Source organism: Hermetia illucens, chromosome 6, assembly GCF_905115235.1.
Source record: "Hermetia illucens chromosome 6, iHerIll2.2.curated.20191125, whole genome shotgun sequence".
In the NCBI taxonomy this organism is placed as follows: Eukaryota; Metazoa; Arthropoda; class Insecta; order Diptera; family Stratiomyidae; genus Hermetia; species Hermetia illucens.
Window position 1 is genome coordinate 5,165,781 of NC_051854.1, and position 25,257 is coordinate 5,191,037.

The 25,257-nt window shown below is 41.2% G+C and overlaps 1 protein-coding gene across 4 annotated transcripts in view; it reads left to right on the forward strand.

Moving 5' to 3' along the window:
* LOC119658718 (regulator of G-protein signaling loco) overlaps positions 1 to 25,257 on the forward strand; it is a 103,091-nt gene that overhangs the window by 17,696 nt on the left and 60,138 nt on the right. The window contains exons 1-2 of one of the 4 annotated variants that reach the window (XM_038066341.1): positions 2,643 to 2,839; positions 14,789 to 15,974. The exons of the other annotated variants lie outside the window; for them this stretch is intronic. Of the exons in view, the coding sequence (XP_037922269.1) occupies positions 14,871 to 15,974 (1,104 nt within the window). The 5' untranslated portion in view covers positions 2,643 to 2,839; positions 14,789 to 14,870. Of the gene's footprint in view, positions 1 to 2,642; positions 2,840 to 14,788; positions 15,975 to 25,257 lie in introns of those variants that run through there. 4 annotated transcript variants of the gene reach the window in all.

The window sequence follows — 25,257 nt, forward strand, 5'->3', positions numbered from 1 at the left end:
TGATCCAATGCCGCAGATTCTATCTCTTGCACCAAAAAAAGGAAGGGGCAATCCTGCAGCTTTGTTAGCTTCGCTGCCAGCAGATAGGAGGCGCCCATGTCCTCATCCATGAAAGGTCTCATCTCATCCCGGGGAGAATTCGTTTGTTTTCCACTGAAAGCTGTGGCTGGTTCGCGGTATCCGGTTTGCATAGATTCGATCACTCGAACTGGCATCAAGTCAGTTCCGTTTACGTCGCTGGCTTCCCTTCGTTCCGCCTGTTCCGTAATGGTGTAGGAGAAGTTACTAACAGGTAAGATTCACTCTCTAATCCCTTCACTAGTGCGAACCCCTATACGGAGTTTCCGCCACTGTATGCACTATCCTCCGCACGCAGCTCCATTGTGGGAGAGCGCACCGAAGATGCTGCAATTTGTTCTATATTGTGTGAGTCGAAGACCATCACTGTTTTTTACGCTTTCACAATGGAGATGATGCTCTTCAGTTTCCTGATATGATTGAATTTCAATCTATTTAGGAAAAAGTGGAGAACCATATAGTGACTTTCCCTGAGCACATTCAGACTCTTTTGGTCCAGTTCGAATACCAAGCTGAAACCCTCCACGTTTGTAGATTTGGTCTTCCGAGCATTAATGAACTTCACCCTCCAGTGCCCAAAGTCCATGCCCGAGTCCTATTCACCCAACATGCGCATGATATCCTCTGCCTTCCTTCGAGGGCCCAGTAACCAACACCCGACATGTTCTGTCCTGCGCAGCTCAGTGTCGGGGGCGGGTCTATGAATGTTATGATGATTGATGGAGTTTGTAACTTCTGACCACTTGGAGAGTTTAAATCTTTTGTTTCCACATTCATGTTTTTGGCACCCTTATCTTAGTAGTAAAATACTACAGGCTCTCTGCCACCAGGACACCGTGGTGTTCGCGGGAAATAACTATACCACTCGCTACCATACCAAACCATGTCTTTTCATAACGTGACAGATATGTTATATCAGCGACCAAACCTAAGCATTTACCTGGGAAGAAGGCCAGCTTCCAACATTAGCCAGTGCTATGTGTAGCTCCAAAAGACCTCGGGTAGGACGTGTCCCCTCCTAATTCATCTAATTGCTGTCCCATTCTATAGCGTAGGCATTTAAACCCTCAGATGGAATTTTTAGCTTCCAATTTCTAGCTTTTAAGTTATATAACATATTTTCAAACAGTAGCAGGATTGCGGCATTTATAGCCAGTGGTTGTAATGGTCCCTGGAAAAGAGGCAAGAACTGGAGTCCTAGAGATGAGCAAGTGCGCTTGGATCTAATCCTGGAACAAAGTTTTAAAAGAAAGACTGATTGTCCCTATTGGAAAACCAAAAACGAAATTTGAAGGATATTACCGCCTTCACTTCAAACTTTAGGCCATTCAAGAGTTTTCTGACCCCACATTGGGCGCCATTGAGCCATTTGGAATTGATTCATCAAGAAGTCAGTTTCTGAAGATCTGATATTGCAAAGCTCGTGGCAAATCGTTAGATTGACAATTTTATCAGAGGAATCTGTACATTCAGATCCTTTTTCGCGGCAAGATTTAGTTCAATCTCCACCTTCCATAGGTAAATAAGCCAAAGATTGTTATCAGTCTCTCGGAAACTTAACTTCTCAATTACCTCATTCTGTCATTCAGTTGCATCAGTCTCTTCTTCATTAAAAGATAGATTTTTTCGTCTTCAGTTTCACTTATTGGTGATACTAACGTTGAGCCTGTTTGTTCGAAATTAAGACGTGAGCAACGATTTCACCAGAATAATCAAATAAGCTACGTAAGCGCGATTTTTGCACAAAGGCTGGGAATGTACCAAAAACATTCCCCCAAGTTTGGATTCATCTACTGGATTTCACCTCCTGACTTTATTATCATCTTGATTATCTTTTTATCAACGTATTTTTTGAAGGTTAAACTGCTTTTCTGTTCTATAAATAGCCCACAAAATCCTTGATCAAAAACACTTTTTATTGAATACTATTTGTCAACACAGAGATCATACGATCTCCACCGTCTGTCTTACATATGCATTTACGTACTTTCCAAAAGTTGCGTCAACGAACCAGCTAATTACACTGGCACGCTTTTCGCCGAACAACCGCCGCCATTCATCGCTATCAAAACAAAATAAAAATTCAATTCCGAATAAATATATTATATAAAATTATCACAAGACTCTTGGCAAGGAAAGCCCCCAATCGAGAGCACAGCAGCTGATATGAAGATCATGAGCAATGACCCTTCGTCGTAAATAGCCCACGATCGCTCTGAAAGACACCATCAATTGTCCGTTGAGCTGTGCATTTCCAGTTTGCCTCAATCTCCGGACCTGCTTCCACTTGCATTTCCTCAAGTCAAGACCCTAAATAAGACAAAGTTCACAGGTGACATGCATCAGCGACATACGAGTACACCTGAAACGTTGTCCGTTAAGAATCGACCTATTCTTCCACCTGACGATCAACACATGCCGATCATAGAACTGTTGTTTTTGAATTATTCATTGCGACCAACCACCATTGGATCGTGATCATGTTGATGACCACCAAGAAACTGTTGGACCTCTCCTAGAGACTCGTCATACCAAGTTCATATGATCAGTATCGTGGATTTGTTTAATCGAAAAAGAGTTGTCTTGCGGGCGCCAATAATTCGCGGACATGATCAGGTCCGGGATTAAGGTCCAGCGGGATGAACCTTGTTCTCGGTTAATAAACGCGACGTGAAGTGCGAAAGTGATTTTTCCGCGATCCTCGATTTTCCCGGGAGTGTGGAATGTGAAAAATCCCCTGAAAATTCGTGCTGTGAAAAGTGTATGTAGTCTAGACGCCAGTGGTACTATTCATCGTGCTGATCGTGGCGGCGGGATCGATGATTCACTGTCGGTATTCATGGATTTCTCAAAGCTTTGTTACATGGTATTATGGTTTACACATAGGCTTTGAACCGAGCTAGGTGTGCGGATTCTCGGAATGCAAAGATGACGGTGTACTAAGAAATGTAGGCTGATGGAAGCCAACTCCATGTTGTGTGATCTGCCCTTAAAGTCCATGTGATCCATGCAAATAGTGATTGCTAATTTTGCTGGGAGTTATTTTTGTCTCTACGAAGTATCTTGAGTTTACTGATCACTTGTAAATAAGAAAAGTGTAAAGATCTGTGAGTATAATTATCGTAGATGAAATGTTCCAAGGTAACTTGAGGATGCTCGTAAACAAAGATCATCATCATCAAGATGATGATTTATGAGGGCCAATGAGCTTGTTCAAGTAGAGGACGACAAGCGATCATCTGCTGATCTAAATATTCCTTTCGCCTCTATTTCTGCGAAGAAAACAAAAGTTTATTTCAATGTTTTTTCTTTTCAATTTTTATTTTTGAATTTTATTCTCGCAAATAATGTTTCGCGAGCCTAGGGGTTGAGTAATACCATATTTCTGCTATGAGTACGTCAATAAAACTACAATGGAATTTTGTCACGACGCCAAAGTGCGCCTTATTCCATATTTCCTTAGAAATCGAAAATTATTGTAGATTGTTTTCAACTGACTAATAATAAATGCTTTTAAAACTATTCCTGGAGCACTTAAATAATGGGTTAAACATATTTCTGTATGTTAAGAGCATACTATTTTCAAAATAGACCCAGACAATGTATTTTTAAAGTACGACATCCCAAATGTTGACAATCTGTAGTAAATTTGGATGTCAAACTAGCCGAAGGTCAGTGGTTGGATGCTTCAAACACGAAGGGGTCCGTATCTCTTCCATGTTGACTTATTTTCCTTTGCTCTCTTTTCATGGGCCAGCATTGCTCCTCTGACATGGAGCTGACATGGTTCGTCCTGAGCCTTTATATGTCAAGATCATCCAGATTCTCCTTCCCACTAAGTTATGGGTGTCTCTCCTTATTACTTTTTGCCGTTTCTGTCCCTTCCGCTGCAATTCCATCCGGGATCACAACTCCAGTAGAATTTTTATTTAATGTTTCTCCAAACGCATCTTTCTTCTTCTTATCCACGTGCATTCGGATGCACTCATATCTGCATCTGCTGATAGTTATGCATCTTGATTGCTTCCAGCGACCGATCCATCCCAATCGGGAGCAACTTGCTCTTGCCGTCGTCTTTACTAGTAAACATTATAGTATTAGTCAAGGTTGATTAATTTAAATCATGATTTAAATCAATGATTAATATCATCTGATTTTTTTCAAAAGTCAAAATTTAAATTAATTATTGAAGTGCAAAATTTTTTTCAGTATTGAGTTGCTCAATATGTTCGTAGTTTTCTTTAAAACACTTTTATAATTCTTACGACCTATTCCCATCTTTCGGCCAACTTATCGATCCCGTTCTACTAGAAATTGTCCGATCTTGGGTCGAAGAAATTGTTGCCTCAATTTTTGATTCGCGGGAAGAAGGCACAAGAACTGAAAAGTAAAGAACCTCCCATGCGAGCTTTTGGAATAGGTTTTTGACCACCCGTATCAGGACGTCTAGTGTTGGCGTGCCTTCAGTTGAATTATTTCATTTACGCGGTGCAGCTGCGTAATTTATAGCTCCTTGTTGACCGCACTGTTCCTATCATCTCCCTATCCATTTTATCATTCTGGTCCGACCAAGTGAAAATCATAGTCCTCTTTGGATGGAATTCCTTTTTGACAATTCCCCTGGAGCAATCCATTCTTTTCTTTGCATCATATTGACGTTTAGGCACAATTTCTCATCTCCCGTCACAATTTGACACAACAAATATAGCTTGTGTCCAAGGATTGCTTGGTGGCGGGCAAGATGAAGAGGGGTAATTTGAAGGCACCTTTCTTTATTTTTTTTAATGAGCTCGTGTGGCACTTGTGTTCCCAATTTTTTGGCAAATTTCATCCAATGAAAATAGAGCGCAGCTCAGTTTGTCGGCCAATTCATCGCCTGTCTGGCGACCGCCCTCTTCTATACTTGAGTGGAAAAATCGTGCCTATTTTTTGGGAATTGATTGCAAAGGATCTAGTTTTCGTCGAGTCGAGTGGGGTATGTTTCACCGTGAGATCCCAAGGTGATCCCCATGACTTCCATGGTTTGTAGAATCATGAAAATCCTTAATTAAAGGTCATTACCACCAAAAAAATTTGGAGTGTTGGGGGTTTTCATCTGATGAGGAGCAGTGCTCTAAAGAGGTCAACTTCCCCTTGCCCTTTCCACCAACACCTTTATTTTCTTTTTTCATTTTTCGTAGTCGCGACCCCATACGTTTCTCGACGTGATCGACGCACTTTTTTTACGATTAGTTCGTCCCCATACGGCCGCAAATCGAGAATCCCTTTGATTTCTTTAATGGATAATGGAACAATCTTTCTCGTAATCTGCGAACCACTCTTCAAATTCATCGGAATTTTCGTCCATCATTGCTTTTTGATTGTTGCACGATTGACAAAAACTATTTTTGAGAAGCGTGTCAGGTACTTTTCCGCTGTAATTCCCAACAATCGTAGCGACGCTAAACAACGATATAAAACCTCGTTGGTTGAAAGTGATCATTTGCTTTACGGACCCATTCTCAGGAACTACTCAACCGAACAATATGAGAAAAATGAAGAGGCTGCTTCTATGTAGTGCTTAGGCTCCGAAATACCGTTCATACCGATGTTGAACGCACTTGGTACATTTGCTTTCAAATTTTGTTCTATAGGATTTGAGGATCTGGTGGCATACCATCCGACATAAAAAGGGTTCTGCAGGAATTTGGATCGTGGATTTTACTTCGGGGCTAGATCCGGTGGGTGGGGGCGGCGTGCGGTCTCGCATTGTCATGATGCAGTAAAATTTCGTTGATATTCCTTTTTTCGTAAAATGGCGCAAATGGTTGTCAACGTGCCAACGATTATTATTAAGACAGTTACGGTAGATTGTTACAAATATCTACCGTTGGCACAACAATCCATATTGGATCAGTACCTTGAAGTGTGTTAGAGCACTTCATTGAAGACCGTAACAGTTCACTGCAGAACACTGACCGACTTTTCGCTTTGACAGCCCAGCGATCTAACCACTTGAGCCATACGAACACGTAACTGTCTTACCTTGAGGAACTTCATGCTGATGAAAAAAATCCCTGGGAATAGGAAAAACATTATCATCACAAACAAAGGCACCATGATCGTCACACACATCCAATCTGTGCACCTCCTGAAACTGTAAGCATAGATGACTAAAAGATCCCTAAATGAACGCGGCAAGTTGTGGTCTCCAGAAGCCGTCATTTGAGCCCAACAGCTGACAGACGCTAAACTTTTTTCATTCCCTTAACAGGATGCAGCCTTATTCGTGTTCGTCGATGCCTTAGATATCGTAGTAGGCACTGCTCTTCACAAAAACATAAACCAGATCTGGCAGCCGTTGAGTTTCTTCTCGAAGCAGTTAAATCTTGTTGGTCGTGCTGGTCGAAGCCCTTGCCTTTTGTTCTGTTGCTGCCAGTCCTGATGATCTGGGATATGGCGAAAACTTAGGACTCCCCAACGACCTGATCCTCGATAAAAGAGGGGGTCTTGGAGAGAACTTGGGTGTCACAATCAGACAACTGCTTAAACGAAAGACCCATATTTCCAGCGGGTCGGAATAAAAGATCGCCTGCAACACGTGTGCGTGTTGATGATGAAAGGGCGTGAAAAGACGTAGGCCGTAACGTTCTCCTTGCCTACAATGTTGGAAATTTCAGCAGTAAATGAGTTTATCGTATTTGATCGGACAAGGGAAGGGGAAGGGAAGGGACATCAGCTAGATTTGAGTTCAGGAGTTCAAAAGAATGGAGCTTTATTGCTCCTCTTCTTGGCCACTGCTAACAGATGATGTAAAGCTACTTAAGTAAACGCTATAATGACAGGTGGTGACAATAAAAATTGACTGTACTTAAAAAATTTCTACGTTGATAAAAGGAAGCTAATTTCTCTCCCCGGCGCCGCTGATGCTGATAAAAAGAATAATGCTTGCTGTTCCGGAAACCCTCTGGCCAACTGGAAATTGACGTTATACCTGTGAAATCTGAAGGTATAAAACCTTATACTGTCGAAGGAGATAGTGTTACGTTCAAGGCCAAAGGATATTAGATATGCTTGGGCCAACTGCACATCAGCGAAGGTTGGCCATTCTATTAATAATCTACCTCGCAAATCGACTGATAGGCCAAAATATAGTATGCAGGTACCACGAATTTCTACATAGGGCATAGCGCGATAGCTACATCTACGCGCCATCCCTATCCGTTCTTGGCAATATGCTTCAGCTGCCCCGTAGAGTTATCGGAGAAGCTAACGCTCTTCCTCATCTGTTCTGCGACATATAGCTTCAGGAGGGCCCACACGTCAGCTAACCTGGGGCTATTGTCATCGCATTCAATTATCGCTCTTCTAATGGATCTAACACTGATAACATGTCGAGTGACACCATGTTTAGCGCCGCTCTCGCACAAACGCCACAGGGGGTCCATATTCAAAGGAATCCGGAAAAGATTTGCCTCGATCAGTCTTTTAGTATTTCAAATTGTTAAATCTTATCTAGAGTTTCACATATCCTTGATTCCCTTGATTTGCTTCCAACCTGTCAATAGGATGTCATCCTTCACACTGAATGCTGTAGATCCTCAGAAGCCGCTGTAACAGTGGAGGATTGTTCTCCAATTTATTTCTTAGAGTCTGACACGCTACCTGATATATTGATTGTGAAAGAAGAGACTGTAAAGATCCCCAATACTCCATAAAAGATGGGACAAGAAACATATTATTATTAAGGCTGCTGGGGCATACAAAGCATACCTTGTTTTCGGTCAATCACTTCTGAATAAAAATGTCCAATAACAAACAAAAAAACCAACGCTATTTAGCACGGAACCATATCAGACAATTGGAATCTACCACACGCTAAAAACCAGATACCATACTTCATAAATCTTTTAATTAGCAATCTAAATATCATCTTTTTTTTTCTGCATCGCCTTTGGCTCAAGTCCCATTATATTTTCTCCTTTTGCATTATTAAATTCGCTGATTATTTATTGTGTTTGCGTCGAGGGTGTGTGTTTGGTTTTCTTCTTATTCTTTAACGCCAATGCATACGTGGATACTCTAGAATACCAAACAAAACTTTTTCTAGTTAGGTCATTGATGGGACTACGTGCTCTTGACCATGCAACTCTCCAAACTGTTAATCCATTTCATATATGGAAGTTCCAAGCGGTCATAATCTTCCTAGCGCTTCCTTTTTTGAAAAGTCCGAGAATGGCGGTTGCTTGACCATTGTGTTTTCCTGTTTTAACTAGAAATGAAATTTGTTTGACAAATTGTGAAAGTGTTTCTTGAGTACGTGCTCGTTATTTGTTAATTTCTATTTTTTTCACACCCCCCGCCATTGTCTTGTGGTTTGATTAATGGTCATATGACGGTGGTGAATACCACGCGACTTGGGGCTGAAAAATTCTTAGAATTTCATATTTTTAAAGTACATTTTAATCATTTTGAGTGTTAAACAATTTTCAACAGGAAATTCTTAATACAACACTGAATTATAAAATTCCGATCAAGCATTGTAAACACTTCACAGTTAGATATGGGAAATAATAACTTAGAACAATTTACAAAAGCTCTACGTCCGGATTCCTGAAATTATGCTGACGACTAGCAGGCGCAAGAATTTGGTTTCATGGCTAGCCACGTGCATATCTATTTTTGGCAGGAGCAAACGTAATTGTTGAAGAAATCATTTGGGCACTGGGAGTTGTCTAATGACGGAATCGTTCATAAGTTCATATGACCACTCAAAATCTTTAAAGAGTGTGTCACAGGAATTTGGAGTGTACTTTTAGTCATGTGGTCACGTAATTGTAAAAATAACTCAATACATGAATATTTTACTATGAACTGGCAGTGTAAATTGCGAAATCACTAAATTTGGAGAAATTAGTTTTGTTGATAAAGAGAAAGATGATTACCGACCTAAGGATTAGGCAAGGACGAAAAATTCTAGATCGAACCTTGAGAGCATGGAGATGATGGCAACGCGACAAAGTGTGTCAGAGCTCATCTCTTCGTCCTTGAAATTAACTATCTGATTTGTAAAATTAAGTGAAGCTGGCGCCTAGCTAGGTGAACACTAGTCTGAGCAGCAGGATGCTGCGAAGACAAGAGGCTTGTGATTTTTGTAGATCGTGAATTAATCACCCATGAAGACCCCCACCCCCGGCCAGAAACTCGTGATTGCAGGCGCTGTAGTGTTTCTCAGTGTCCGAGTTTCCTAGGAAAGAACGCTGGGGGTCTCCACACTGCTTGTGGATCTTGTTATTTAAAAACCACGCCAATGGTATTATAGAATGTTGTTCAAAAAGGTGAAAGTGATTTCTATTCAGCTGAAAAGTTCCTATTCCCCTGGAAAGATTATACCGCGTGGCGGCGCCGCAGAGAAAACCATATGGCAGGACAAACATCCTCTAGACACTAGTAAACCTTCAGGGTTGAGACGTGGTCGGCAATGCGGAGTTTACATTGGGGACATCACTACGTTATCATGCACCATATGGGGAGATACTTGCAAGGATGGATCGACCAGTCGCTGGTCAGACCAAACACTACTCGTTTGACGTTCGTATCAGCGCTACTATTCATCAGCGACATCTAAGGGCAGTCTACCTACCCTTAATCTGCAGTTAATTTTGTCTCCAATCATTTCAATTCTACGCTGATAACGATGGAACCAACTCAATGTCCGACTTAAACAGCGATGACTCGATACAGTGGCAATTTGAAAAAGAGTTTCCTTTCCTTGGCACCACCTGAGCCAAAATCGCCCCCGAGAAAAGTAGCGAACTTAGTCTAAATGAACTACCCACGCTACCGAAGGAGCAAAGAAGAAGAAGTTAGTGTCGACATAATCCTTAAAAATTTATTTTTACGTGTTTATATTTCCGTGGGATCCTCTTCATTTTGATTTACTCAGATAGATCTGCTAAAGGGTGAGCCGGTATGTGGTAACCAAGCAAAAAATTCGAAACGGAATAAAAGTAAAAACACAGCTTCGGATCTACATTGCCAAAAATGGATCCAGGAAACTGAAATCCAGACTCTTTATATTTGCATCTAACGCTGCCCAATATATGGTCATCGGTCTCCCCAACCTCACATATGTCGTAATTATTCAGGAGAACAGGTTCAATTTGAGCAAAGTAAGGCTTATTATACGAATAGTGTATAGTAAGTCATGTTGGCCTCTCTATCCTTACGATAGAATTAATAGATTAAGGTTCCGCAGGTAAACCTTGGAGAATTCCCAGGAAAACCCATCCTTTCGTTAAGGAGGTCCTCTTGTGCTTAATCGTCCATTCGTTATAGGCTCGATTCTGATGGTCCAAACATCAAATGTTAGCCCCAGCCTGTTGCTGGGGCTAACATGGTCTGTCGCAGTGTGAGCATTTTTTGTTCCGATATAAGTTCTGTTGTAGACATCATACCCACTGCAAACCAAAGGATGTAATCGTGTTTTGATTCCACTTTGCTGCAGTCCTGTGCTGCACGAACTTAAGGACCCAGTCTGAGATATCTCTCCGCAGTTTCTTCTTCGTTGGTATATCTTTAAGGTCAACCTATAAAAAGAAGGTGCCGTGACACATTTTTTGCGACGCTTAGCCAAACCAATTTAGATTCGAAGAAGTGGAACATCTGGTAAAGTATCCCAACACCAACTGAGAGTACAATCTCACGATACAAGAGCCACTTCAGATGTGTCCTTTGTATACTCGAGTCTGATCGCCCTCCTCGAGCACGTGGGAACAGCATTCCCCAATAGGTTGACTGGAATCAGTCCTGTGCAGAGAGCGTTAGTATTCCTCGCGGTCCAAATAAATCACTCTATCCTTTCTACCAATTCAATTTGGACTTTTACTGTGGTACATCCCACTTTGGTATGTTCCGTTTCCATATGATCTTTAAGCTTCTGATTAGCTGTGTGGACGCAGTTTTATCCACCAATACCAGGAAGTCTTTTCGCGCTATGGTTATATACTTCTAATTGGGGAAACGGTAGAGTAGGTTTAATTTTCAACACCATCCCCGAAGGAGAAGGTTCACTTTTACGATTCCCATGGAAACCCATGGCAGTCACCCCTTGAAAACGCTATGGCGCCTCAAACTGAAATTTTTTTAACATCATCTTGATGGATTTTGAATTTTTTGCATTTCCTCGGAGGGGGAGGGGGGTCCGGTGCAGAAAAAGGTCTTCCGACTCTAACTCCACTGAAGAATTGCCGGGGTTATTTGAGGCCAAAACGAACCCTAATCATAAGTTCCAACTTCATTTCTAGGAGTAGAAAAAGCATGGAGGAAAAGCAGGAGGTGCTTTTTCTCTTACCCCATTAACAAATTGCAGTGTTTCCTCCTTTAATATGGTCCCTTGAATGGGGTAGGACGATATTTTGATTTTATTATATACATCGTGGTGAATTTTGATTTGGGGGAGGGTAAGTAAGGTGTGCGCGAGGAAGAGAAAAGTTCCCCCTTCCTAACCCTTTGGAAACTCCCGGCGATCATCCCTTCTCAAGAAATGCGGGCGGCCCAGTAGTAACTCCCGCAAATGACGGCGATAATTGTCTTCTTAATTAGCCTATTTATTTTTTTTTGGACGCCGCGATTTTTTTATGAAGGAGTAATCACCTCGAGTTTCCTTTCCTTACCCAATTCAAAATTTGCCATGATGACATCAATCGTCCTTTAAGATGTGAAAAGTTCTTAGAAGACCACTAGATTTTTTAACGACTTTCTCCAGGAGTGAAGTTTAAAATTAAACACAATATCTTTTTGATCAAAGTAGCCTCCTTTTCAGAGGGAGCGGCGATTCTTCAACGGGGATAGATATAGAAGAGCTTTCTCTTACTCCTGCATACCCTCCCTTTCCATGGATATGGTTCAACATTCAAACTTCACAATGATGTTAAAAAACATACAAACAGGGAAGTGACCGCCACGACTTTTCATCTCCTCCTTCCTCTTCCGAGGATCAGGATTGGAAATTCAGCCTTTACCAAAGTAGACTTGGCGCGGATAATGCGGAAAAGCTTAGAAGTCAGAGAGATCGACTTAACTCAGTCTGCTTATCTTTCCTATCATTGTTAGTTGCAGTTTAATTTTTGCAATTTTTTGGTTTGAGGACGCCTTCAGTAAATTGAAAAACATTGGGACGTCCTCCTCTAGCACTGTTGGATTCGATCCCTCAAGAACCCTATCTTGGATGAATCACTAGCGTCAGGTTTCCTCGAATGTGCCACAGAAAGGAAAAGATTTTGGTCAAAAGAATAAATTAAAACAGACGTTAGATCTGGAGAGGATCTGGATCTGAATGAATGGACGCTCAAAAGTACTATAAGAACAAATGACCACTCAGGTCAATAATCTGGAGCGAAGTGTCTCCCGATAAAGGAGTAAACATATCAATAATGGGTAAAGGTTGAATTTTCGACTACATCCTCGGAGGAGGTGGAAAGTATATGTTGGAATGAGGGTAATACAGAAACGCTTGGGGGTGGAAGAGACCGTTTAGCCTTCTTAGTTGTTCTATCATTGTTAGTCGCAGTTTAATTTCTGCAAACCAAAAAGGTTTGTTGAGATCAACCTCCAACAAATCGAAAAAGATTTTGTCTTCCTTGTCTGGCACTGTAGAATTCGATTCCTAAGATTTTGATTCAGCCATTCAGGTCTCCGGATAAAGAATAAGAAATATCGGAAATGTAGAAAGGTTAAAATTTCAACCCTATACCCGGAAGGAATGGAAAATTTATGGTCTTTAGAAAGGACTTCCAAATTGGGGTTTTTATTATATCATGATGAGAAAGTTTGAAACTTTGACCTCATACAGTGACAGGGAGTATATGTAGAAAAAAGAGGAAGCTCCACCCACCCTCCCTAACCTCGTCAGAAGATTGCGGCGACCAAGTGACGCTACTTCTCTGTCAAAATGCTAGGATTTAACTTCGAACTCCATTCCACCGCAAGGGTAGAAAAGGGTATTAAGGGAGAAGCGGGAGGTCCTCCCTTTCAAATTGCGGCGGTCGCTCTCTATGAATTATGTCGCCGCAAATGAGGAGTATTATGATATAATTATGGTGAAGTTTTATTTAACAGCCCCATCCTTAGAAGGAGGTCTCCTCTGTGCCTTCTCGCACAACGCAACGATGATTGTTCTACCAATAAGCGTACTAACCATACGAAAATAACTCCTTTTCGAGGCGCCATAACCTTTCAACGGAAGATAGCCGCCACTTCCTCTGCGTATTCTCTTTATCCCCTCCTCGCCGCAAGTGCCGCTGACAATTCAAGTTTGACGATGATGATATCAAAATACTCCCATTAGAAGCATCATCACTTTTTAAGGAAAGTGATCGCCCAGATTTTCCCAATAGGTTCGAGATAAAAAGATCTGGTGCTTCTCTCTTCATACCTTCCTTTCCTTTCCGCCTGCGGGGACGAGCTTACTACCCCTCATTTGTATTTGTCAAGCAACCCGTGTCAGCTATTGCTTTTTTTCATTATATTTTTTCTCCCCACCATTTCTCATTTAGCAGTTCAACCAACATCATCATTCCTTCCTCTTAAACTCAACCGAAAAGGAACGATTTCTCATTGATGTTCTAAGAATTCAGCCCCTCATGCACTCTATGATTATAATGAAAATGCATTTTCATGGCGCCAAAGACCAACCGCGTTTTCCCATTTGTCTTCGACGTAAATTCCGGTTTACGAATGGTTCTCAAAAAACCCCAAACTTGCTAAGTATTTCCAACGAACAACAGTTGTTTTCATATACGTAAATCTCGCCCACTTCGCTCCAAATTCCTTTTCAGATAGTTTTCATTGAAATCAATGATCGGAAAATGAGTGCCATATCACACTGACACTACCGGCGGATTCCCCTAAATTTTCCAAGTATTAAAATAACTATTTTTACGTTTGGCTCCCTAATTATTGCTCCCACGGGTGTAATCACCTGCATCTGGAAAAGTTCTTGATTAAAGTGGTCTAAGAATAGATACATTCTCTTTCCCATTCCGGTTCAAAAAGATATGGACTTTGTCGAGTGCTCGTCCCTGATCTTAAGAGAAAAGTCTAAGTGAATTCAATTGCGCAATCTCTGCGCATTCATATTCATATGTATATTCTTCCAACCGAAATAAACTTTTGTTTTCCTCCATGGTAAATAGATTGTAAGAAGAATACTCACGCACATCTCAGAGATCTTGGTTGTATAGTGCAAAGTATCTAAAGTTCAGAGTAGAACATATCGATTGTAATATACATATAATAACCAGATCGCGATTTGAATACATATGATCCGTTTATTTACCATACAATTTGCGAATGGGTACATACCTCGCATGATATCCCTCCGTAAATGTAAGCTACGAACAATGAATAAATAATCTATTGCCGAATCTCTGAGGTATCTATATATCTATTGAGGTGTATCCATTCAAGAAAAGTGTCTTCCTCCGTCACGATCATAGCTACGGTGTATCTATTGAGTGGTGTATGTGTGTAGTGAAATTTTCTTCCACTAGCAAACCAGGTTCCTTACCAATCGGTATAAAATTGTGCAACTCAGTTGAGCTTTCAACATTGATCGTACAAGATCGCGAAAAAGTAATTGCAAGGATCGCAGTTCAAGAAGAAAATTTCCAAACACAATTTTCCATATACCACTGAATAGTTGAATAATTTTTAATTTTTTTCTGTGAAGTTTACTCAAAGTTACCAAGGATCCAGAAAGTATATCAGTGGCTTAGAGCATCGATCGCGAATCCTTCGTCCTAGCTTTATCAATGGACTCTAAACCAAAAAACATTTCAAATTCAATCCTAAGAATGAACGAATTAGAAAGTGCAGTGAAACTTCATAAAGTGCTAATCAATCGACACAGTTATCCTAGCCCTTCAAAACAGAATTACCCTCAAAGTGACTCAAAACCGCTTGCAACAATGGTGGAAAGATTTGTTCAATCCTTGGCCAATGCCAATGATTCCGGCACATTTGACACAAGTTTAGAAGTGAAAACTCTCGAGCATCCCCGAAGGAAGCGTAGTAAATGCATCACAGAATTAGATCGCGAGGAGCTAACAAAGTTTGTCAAGGAATTCGAAGCGCGCAGGAAGGCCTTAACATACTTGAACTCAGGCAACGACCTAAAAGTCCCGGATCAAAATGTCTACGTGGAATACATTGATTCAGATTCAGACTTTGAATCAACCGACCAAGAATATTTCGATGCGGATGATACAGATTCAACTGAGGTCCATAATCAAGCCATTGTTGAACCAAAGACTCCTGAAAACTTCAGACAACCATACCAAATCACGGAGGAGGATCTTCGTAAACGACTTTCTGCGAAAAAAAGATCCAGCGACGAGAAGCACTGCAGAGCAGCCCGTCTCCTCAACTTCATATCCTCCGCAACGAAAACTATCAAACACTTAAAGTCGTCCTCCTGCAACAATAGCCGTAACTCCTCCCCACTTCCCCAACGATCGAAACACTTCCAACGTAACGGCTATCGTCACTTTGAAGCCAATTCAGATACAGAAGATGATGGAATCTCAACATCCTCTCAACTAACTAGTCGAAACATCTCGCCGGATTCCTCCTTTGAACTTCACCCACCAATTGTGCCAACCTTCAAAATTACTCCACCCCGGGATCAACGTTCAATGACCGGAGTTTTTGGGCAGTTTCTGCGAAGCTCACTTCGGGCCAAACGTGCATCGGTATTGCGTCGATCTATAAGTAATCCAGACAGTTTGACGCTGGAGGATATTATGAAAGAAGGAGCTTCCACACCAACTAACAAGACTGATTTTGTTGAAGCCAAACCTAGTACAGCTCGTCGAGGACTTGGAGCAGCCATGATCAGAAATTTGGATGTGTTATGTGTAAGTACTTTGAAAGGATCTTTGATTTTTTTGATCGATTCCTAACTGGTTATCCTTGTATGTCTCTAGGGATCTCAAAGATTATATGCTTTCAAGCCAATTGTTTAACGATGAACTTCCCAACGAATTTTCTACGTTAAGACCCATCTCGACTGTTGTATCTAAAATTTTGACTAATATCGTTCCTGATCTGAAATGAAGATCGTATTATATCTTGATATATATCCTAGTTCAAAAGGATTGGAGGCGCATAGGATATTTATTCCTGAATCTTACCAATTAAGACGTTGTACATAATCGTACTATTGTTAAATTTTAAGCTATTTATTTCTACTTTGTATCTATTGAAGATAAGTTGACATATTAAAGTATTTGAATCGATTCAATCGTCTTTGTTCTCTCTGACGATGTTCGATAATACCTGAAGCAGTTTTCAATGGAATTTAGCAAAAAGGATGCGATAAGGAGCAGTGATGCGATGAAGGTATGTAGAGTGTTTTGATGTTGTGTTTCCACAGTATTTAAGAAAGACTTTTTCGTTGGCATAAACTATCTTTTAATACAAAGATGAGGCCAAACAATTTAGCATCATATGCACACAAATCCTTAACAATGCATACACACGCTCCTTATCATGAAAACATCGCTTATTTAACACGAAATCCTTTGCCAATTTTCATTTATTTTTTGAGAACACAACATATGCTTGCCATTTACCCCTTGATGTGGTATAGAGCGTCACCACACCTACGCAGCGTCGCTCGTGGTTACCTAGAATGCGCTTCAGCTCCTCTAGGACAACACCACAGCACTCCTCTATTTTTCTGCGCTAAGTGCTCTTGACATAACCAGCAATGCAATTGTCGCTACTCCTTAATGTGTGATCTATCTACTGCCAGTTCCGCCTTCCAATCACTTTGTGTACGAGTTGCAAATCTGTGTGCCGACTAAGTTCTTCCTTTGCAATAGCATCAGGCTAGCTTACTCCAATGATACGTCGCAGGCAGTTGTTGAAGAAGGCTTCGACTGACATTGGAGGTCACTCTCCATGTGCTACTTGAAACTATCTCAAAAATTCACACTTTGAAGTTTGAGTATGAATCGCGAAAGATTTATTTCGGGAACCAATTGTTTCTGTCTTCAATATGAAATCTCACAGTTGAACCTGCGCCGTTACAGAGCTCGTATCAATTTTGAAAACGTAGGCTCGCAATATTCACATCGCTGTCACAGTGGAACATTGACGTAATCACAAAATGTATTATCATAAAAATGATTTATTGTCGTCACTGGATCCAAAAATGGTTACCCCATTCGGCTGAAGACTAACACAATAATTGTTAACTGGGTATAACTGTCAACTCATCATCAATCAGTGCGTCCTTTATACTCTGTTTAATAAAGAAATAGATGAAACAGTTTTAAACACTTGGCTCCCCTGTAAACCTCGAATTTTCATAGTTGCGGGAATGTTTCTCACGGACAGTGATACTGTGTAAGTCAGCAATCTATAGGTCAGTACCCCTCTTAGCAGAAGACTGTTTTATTTACGATTGAAGTCGTCTTGATGCCGGGCCGGACCAATTGGGGAGAAACTGTCTCTCTACATCATATACCTTTAATTTTGTTTGGGTGAAATCCGCAGCAAGTGCTGGACTCCTGTTTCAGACAGACTACCAGCTAAAGCACCCCCTGGTGCGTGTGGGACTCCCAACCAAGACCGTTTGATACATTACCTCAGCTCAGGTCTATTCCGTGTAGAAGCGCAACTCCGTTGTTTAGGGAGGCTCAGCTACCCTGGCATCTCTCCTTTTCATCGCTCTCCTTTTCCCCTTAAGAATACATTCAGTGTTACGTGCCACTCTGTTCCGCATGGTCATGGTCTCAATTAAGGTTTCCGGAAACGCCTGCCACCCTTATATTGAAAGGCGATCAGAAGTGCCAGCTCATTTGCAAACTATTCTGAATCGTTTGCCAAATCATAAGTCGTCATCGTTATCGGCGCTCATATTAACTCATCACGAGGTTGACTGGTTCGGAAGTAACAAAGATCGTTTCCATCCAGCAACTTTTCAATTTTTCAAATTGATGGCTAACGATTTGGTCCAGACCATTCAACGCTGGCTAGCTTGAGCAAAAAAGATGCGAGACAGTTTCTCCCCAATTGGTCCAGCCCATTGGTCAAGTGGATGTGATTTCAAGACTCGTTCAAGTCAAAAACAAAATTATTGCTACTTCGGCTCCCTTGAATCTGGTCTAAAGAAGCAATCAATAACTAGCAACAACTTTCGGTCATACTGCTCTCAGGGTAGGGGTCAGGTAGTGTCTGATAAATTACATCTTCCCACCAATGCATTCAGATATTTCCAGAATGTAAACTTTCTACAAATGGAACAAAGACCTCATTGCTTTGATTATAGATAGCACACGGGTGTACCATCCATGTCACAAGCTTTATCAGGGTCCACCTATTGTTTACAATCTCTTATATTCACACTGGAGGTTCTTGTAGTTTGTCAACCTTCATTCTTGTTGCTTTTACAAGCGCTATTCAGAAAACGTATGGTCGACTTTTTGAGACTTTGCAGTTCTCAGTTCCGGGATCTAAAGTATGCAGTACAGGGTTTCCAATTGTATTTTTATCACCAAACGGGCATTTATTTGTATGGACTATTGTTCCTTACTGGCAAGAAGCTCAATAAATTTCGCCAATCTATAGCTTTCTTCAGCAGTCTCTTCGCCTGTTTCAAGTAACTGTCGTCTGATAATGAGACCATCAGTCGCTAAGCAACTTTAGCACCTTTGAACGTAGGTCAATTGCTTCGCATCTCTTTGGCATCATGAACTTTGGGACCAACCCTACTTTCGCAGTCATGAGACCAACCGAAATGATGAAGTCAAGTAGCTTCTTTCCTTAAAGAATTATAGTTTTCGATCACTCATCTTCCTGCAAATCTCCTGTAGTTCTTCCCTCGTTAATGCGAGTATCTCTAGATCGCTCCGCTTGTCTTCCTCAGAGAATAATTTTCAGAAAAATATTCGGCTTCGTACGGATGTCTGCGCTTTGAATCACAAAATTACAGCTCTGAAGATACGACCAGATGGCTTCATGTCGGAATCTAGACAGAATCATTAAAGAGAATCCCTCTTCCTTGGCTGTGTAATTTTAGGTGTTTGCGGACTTTTTTTAGGCACTCCACTCCAGGCTAGGCTACTCCACTTTCTGGTCAGTCCTACTTGGTGATCTCTAGGTTCTACGTTCAGCCCTATTACATGTTGGCTGAACGCCAGATAATTCACTATTAAAAGAGCTTTTGGGCCTTCTGTTGGCTAATGTGATGAGTAATATTTCTCACCATTCCTTAACTAGAACACTATTTCGGACTACTCAAATCTTCATGAGAATTCCTTACTTTCGCCAGCCTGCCCTCTTCCTTATTTGTATGCCAGTTCCTTCTCAGATGAGAAATGTTCCCAACGTATTGCATCCACCGAAGTGCACGGAACAGAAAAATGTGCTAGGGTCTTATTTTATTTTCCGCCCGAAAAGGCTTTTGTTGCATTCGGAACCGCACTTGCTCAATCTACGGCCCATCCTTGAAGTCACAGTCAATACATTTTGGGCTTCATTCTCTTGCATTCGCAACCAGACTATGCTTGCCATTCATACATTGGTGCATTATAAAACTACTTGGACCAGGAAGATTCTTAAGATTTCATTTTAAGCCCACCATTTACTTGAGTGGTGTTCTGATCGCCTCTTCCATCAAATCCGAGTGTTTCCAACGTCTCCTTGGCAATAGCTTAGTTCTTAACGTTGAAAAATGCAAGTTCCTTCAACATCAGACGAAAGTTCTAGGCCATTTCTTCACCCTTGACGGCGTGCAACCCGACGCTTACAAGGTACAAGCGGTCACAAGCTTTCCAAGAGACGGCTAATGACCTCTTTAGGCTACTACCGTCGTTTCCTATCCAAAGCCGGCCACCACCAGGCCCTTCTTATCACCTTCTTGTCTGGTCCTAACATCATCGCGGGAGGTTATATGGTCTCCAGAAGCGTTCAAGCGTTTGAAACCGCCAAGCAGTGGCTGATAGACGCTATATTTTTGGTATTCCCTCAACAGGTTGCATTTCTAGCCATGCGCCAAAGCTGGAACGCGTCGGATTTCTTCTCAAAACAGTTGAATCTCCCTCAAGGGAATTACAAAGCCTATGATCGTGAATTACTAGCCACATATCTGAGCATCAAGTACTTCCATTTTCCCCTTGAACGGAGACCGTTCATCTTGTTCACCAACCATAGACCGTCCCCTAGCCAACTTCGGCACTTAACCTTCATCAGCCAGTTTACATCGAACATTCAATTTGTATTTGACAAAGGCAATTCAGTCGCTGACACTTCGCCCTAGATCTCAGAGATCAACATCCCAACCGCGGTTGAATTTTCGACAATCGATGTGGCCCAGAAGGATGACGCAGTTGAACTTGAACCGATGATGAGTTGAACTTCAAATGCAAGTTGAAGGAATTATTACTTGCCGTTCATAAAGAAGGACATGAACTCTTGAACGTGAGAGTGCATTACCGTGTAAGGTCATTAGGAGTAATCCCTATGTCGACAAAGCGCTTCCATACCGTATACCTCGACATTGTAGGCCCTTTGCGAGGCTGGCACGGTTACAAGTATTGCCTCACGATCATTGATCGGTTTTCGCAGTGGCTTGAAGCAATAATTCTGAGTGCAGTTTATATCTACGCTCGTTTTGGAGGTTGGAAAACTCCTTGGAGTCGAACGCCAGCCAACCACATACCATCCGTAGTCCAATGGAATGCTAGATGGTTGGCATCGGACACTGAAGGCAGCCATTATGACACAACGATGCAGATTTTACCTTTCGTTGTGCTTATCTTCCGTACAGCCGTCCGCGAAAAATTTGCTGCCAGCCCTACTGATCTGGTGTAGGGAGAGAGCCTATGACTCCTCAGCGACCTAGCCTTCGACAAGAGAAGCGGGCTTAGAAAGAGCGCATTGTTGCGCCTGGGGGAGAGGGCAACGTCGTGCATTTGGGGTGTTAAGTATCGCCACCATATAATCACTTTATTTGAGACGAAGGTGGTCATTACATAACGAGAGGGAATCTGCTGAGATCGCAATTTATAACAGATGCAATTTCGCCAATATTATTGCTAGAACAGACACATATCTAAACCTTTACAGTGTCGAATACACGATGACCTTTCTGGAAAACGCAGCAATCCGCTTGGATGTCAATCGTAACCTGCACGAATCCAACTCCAATAGCGAGGCCACTTGCAAAACATATTGGGTTGCTGACAGGTCATGGCAGCCTGTATTTACCCCTAAACTGGTACGTTAGGGTTGCGGCGCTCCATTCAGGAAAGCTTTGCCTAAACAGTCGAATTTTCTGGCTCACAGATTAGGGTTTGCGAAACGTGTGGATCGCAGTCATCATTGACGTGTTAAGAGTTGACCAAATTACAACAAGTTCTAGATATCGATTCTGAGTACAATGTCCCACCTCAAGTGTGACATTATCTGAAAAATTAGCTTGAAGCGTACCGTGTGGAAAGCGTTTCTTGAAGACACCACAAGGACTATTAAGGCCCTTAGACCTTGATGTACTATCAGGGGCGTTGCCCTGAGAGCTCTGATGATCCTTTGCCACTGTAGACCTGGATCAATAAAACATTATACATTATCTTGCTTTTTTTCTCAAATTTGCTAGAAGTTCCTTCAATTCTATTGCCCAAGGTCAAGAGAATCGAGTGACACCACATAGAACCGAAAAGTTTAACAGTAGCGCTTAAAATAAACTTGCCGGAAATTGCTGACAAATGGCGATTTACGTAATCAAAAAACGGCAGCAATTGCGCGTGGCTCTAACTTTCCTAATGGTTTTCACCCACCACATTACCTCGCCATTACAATCTAAATAAAAACTTCATATCACAATATTAAATTGACAAGATTCTTCGTACTATGGCCACTAAATATCCGCTTGATTGCGCATCCTGTTATTTTACCGGTCGCACGTTTATAGTTTTATTTATCCTATCTATTGAAAAACAACAAAAATATCTGCGTACTTGTCTCTAAAATTCAATAACATTCAACAGAACGCGCCGGCTCCAGGCCCGCCGTAACCATTCATAAACATTAAAAATAGCAGAAAATCAGCAATCAAAATTGAAAGATCAATAAACCTGTGTCGATCAACTTTTCGCATATTATCATTCCGCCGCAGTTGCCTGTTCAATATTTGAAAAATTGTTGAAAAAAATTGTTTACAAATTTGGGATTCCCAAGAGGCAGGATTAACATAAATTCTTGCAAACGTAGTGCTTTCGGGGAAAAAAACAAATATACTTGTCACTCTGTTCGAAATTGCTGGCACAGGAGGGGCTGAAACTTTGCTATTTTTAAATATACTACAAAAAGCTTACAAAATAAAATAAAAACAAAGAAAAAAACCGACAACAAAAACAGAACATAATTTAAAAATTCGATATTCAGCTGTAAAAACGGAATCCATCATTGCTCCTTAGGCTCCTGGAACGTCCACAGATAGAGACCGACGGAAACCACATTAAAAACTCCTCAAATGTAAAAATACTCGTAAAGAAAGAAATATCTGAGCCAACAAGAAGGAAAAGATATCTAACTTTCTTTTGATCTTTATTACTCGCCATTACGATCGTAATGTTTACAAACCGATTTAGCGATATTCAGTATCTAAGATTTTGTTGTATTATCCAGATCGCAAAAATGTTCATCTGCAAATCTGTTTACATTCTTCACAATTTCAAATGGAATATCTTAGATGATCTGAAGATAAGTACGGACATTTGAAGGAATCCTTGTTTACTACCCAGCATGAATTCAATTTGCTTGTCTAATTAATTTAGTGTCTCGAAAGAATTCTAGAAAAATAATATACAAAAACACGTGGCCTTAATTAAGATTTAGATGTTGTTAAATTGAAATTGCAATAATAAAGGAGGCAGAAAAATTTCTTTAGATAAAGATTTTTTTTCGACTCATTCTTACCTGTATGGGAAAGTAGGATATGGATTTGTTTGAAAAACGAATCTATCGTTTCTTTTCGAGTGTAAGGACGTCATTGAAATGGCAAGGAAGTTCTATTCCTGGGAAAGGATACTTGAAACGCCTACTTCCTGTAGTCGTCCGTTGAGATGATCATTTGAATGTGCATTTAAATGAATTGCTCAATTATGAATGAAAAGATACCGCACACGTGCAGCCTAGATTTGTCCCCTCATTGTATTCGTCCTTTGCAGGGAAATGATATAACAACTAAGCTGGAGAGGAAGTACTTGATCATTGTAATCATTGTTATCTACGGATATTCAAATAGAATTTAAATTCGTTATTTTTTTATTCTTTTTATGAAACCTACCATATTCTTCTGAACATAGTAACTAAACTACAGAATATGGTGTACACCATTTACGCTCTACCCTACCCAGATAAGATTTTATCCTTAATACACAGAAATTGATCCGTTCAACAACAATTATACAAAAGTGATGATCAATTATAAGGACTAAGCTTCGTGAAAATTTCGGATCCGCCCGCCTGCCTCGCCCAACTTAGATGCTTCTGACAATTTTACACTGTTTTATCAAAATGTACAGGGTCTAAGGACCAAACTGTCGGATTTGCAACTGTCTGCCTTTCTGAAACCTGATTGGATGACAGGTTTTTAGATTTCGGGCTCCTCGAAGGTTACTCTGTCTGTCGTTGTGACAGAGACTGTGCTGCGCTTGACAAGACAACCGGCGGAGGTGTCCTAATAGCTGTTAAGTGTCCTCTCCGCGCCGAAATCATATTGTCCTCCTCCATCTATGATTCTGTCACCATACGAGTCATTTCGCCAAACAAATGCCCCTTTATCATATCCTGTGTATATTATCCCTGCCTCAGCCCCCCTTCTTTGTACGAGGATTTTTTTCACAAATTATCATAAGTCCTAACAGCTTTGTTCCCCTCGCTTGCTTTCATCCTCTGTAGCGACTTTAATCTTTCTATGCTCTCTTGGTCTTTCCTCCCTCCCTGTCTTCTAGAACCTATGCTCACTTAGTTTCTTTCAAAACTCTGCGTTCCCCGACCAAATCCTCAATACTAAGTCCAGAAATGAATATCTAACCAGTGTTAAAGAGTCATTAAAGCGCGGAAACCTCAAACCTTTCTGCTTCCATATTCGCAACCCCTGCTGTCCTGCCCAGCTATCCCCTCCTTCCATTAAATTCTCTGGTTCCTCAGCTTCCTCCCCCCAACTATCTTGTGATTTATTCTGCCGTTACTTTTGCTCAGTCTATATTCCCTCTCCTTCCTTCTCTGCCCTCCCGCGCTGCTGGTCAGTTCATCTTCCTTTCCTTACACCTGATTTTTAACAAAAACTGCGAAGGGAATAATTTTTCCGGCTTCTGGAAAGAGGCTCTCATCATCCCCGTTCACAAAAATGGCAATCGTACGCTTGCCGAGAATTACCGTCCCAATTACCTCCTCTCCTTCTGTTCCAAAATCTTGGATAGATATGTCAGCGACTGGTTTTCCGCCCACTTTGGCCATCACATAATGAAAGAGCAACACGGCTTTGGTACTCTATTTATTATACGTTAAATAAATAAATAAATTCGGAGTGTGCTATCTTTTGAGCGGCACTTGTTTCCTTAGTCTTTACCCTTCCGCTGGGTGTACTTCATTGTGTTATGCCACCTAAAGTTCCTGGGGCTTCTCCTCGCAGACGTTGACGGGGAGGGTGTATGTCAAAACGATTTTCTGAGAACTATCTTAGAGTATGTATCTTTGATGTTTTCCAGGCATCTCAGTGGCAGTAGCCTGGCCCGAATTGAAAGATTTAAATATCTCGGATCAGCCTATCAGCCAATGATGAATTACGTCATGAAATTGTTCCACGCATTATCTCAACCTAGATGAAGTGGCATTTCAAAATAGTCGATTCTCTTGCAAGAACAAAGTCATCTTCACCCGAGCCTAACGAAATCGGCACTACGATATTAAGATTATTCCCACTGATAACCCTGCTAATCCAAGAAAATTGGGGAGGAGGGATGGTGATCTTGACAAAAAGGATCCTCCAGTTCCGATCCCGAGGATGAGAATCTGGGTAATATAAGCAACCAGAAGCCAATTACTATCGGTTCACATGTCACCCGATTATTCAGGATTCAGGCTACGCGCTGGGCCGAAATTCCCACAAATGAGTTGTAGACGGGC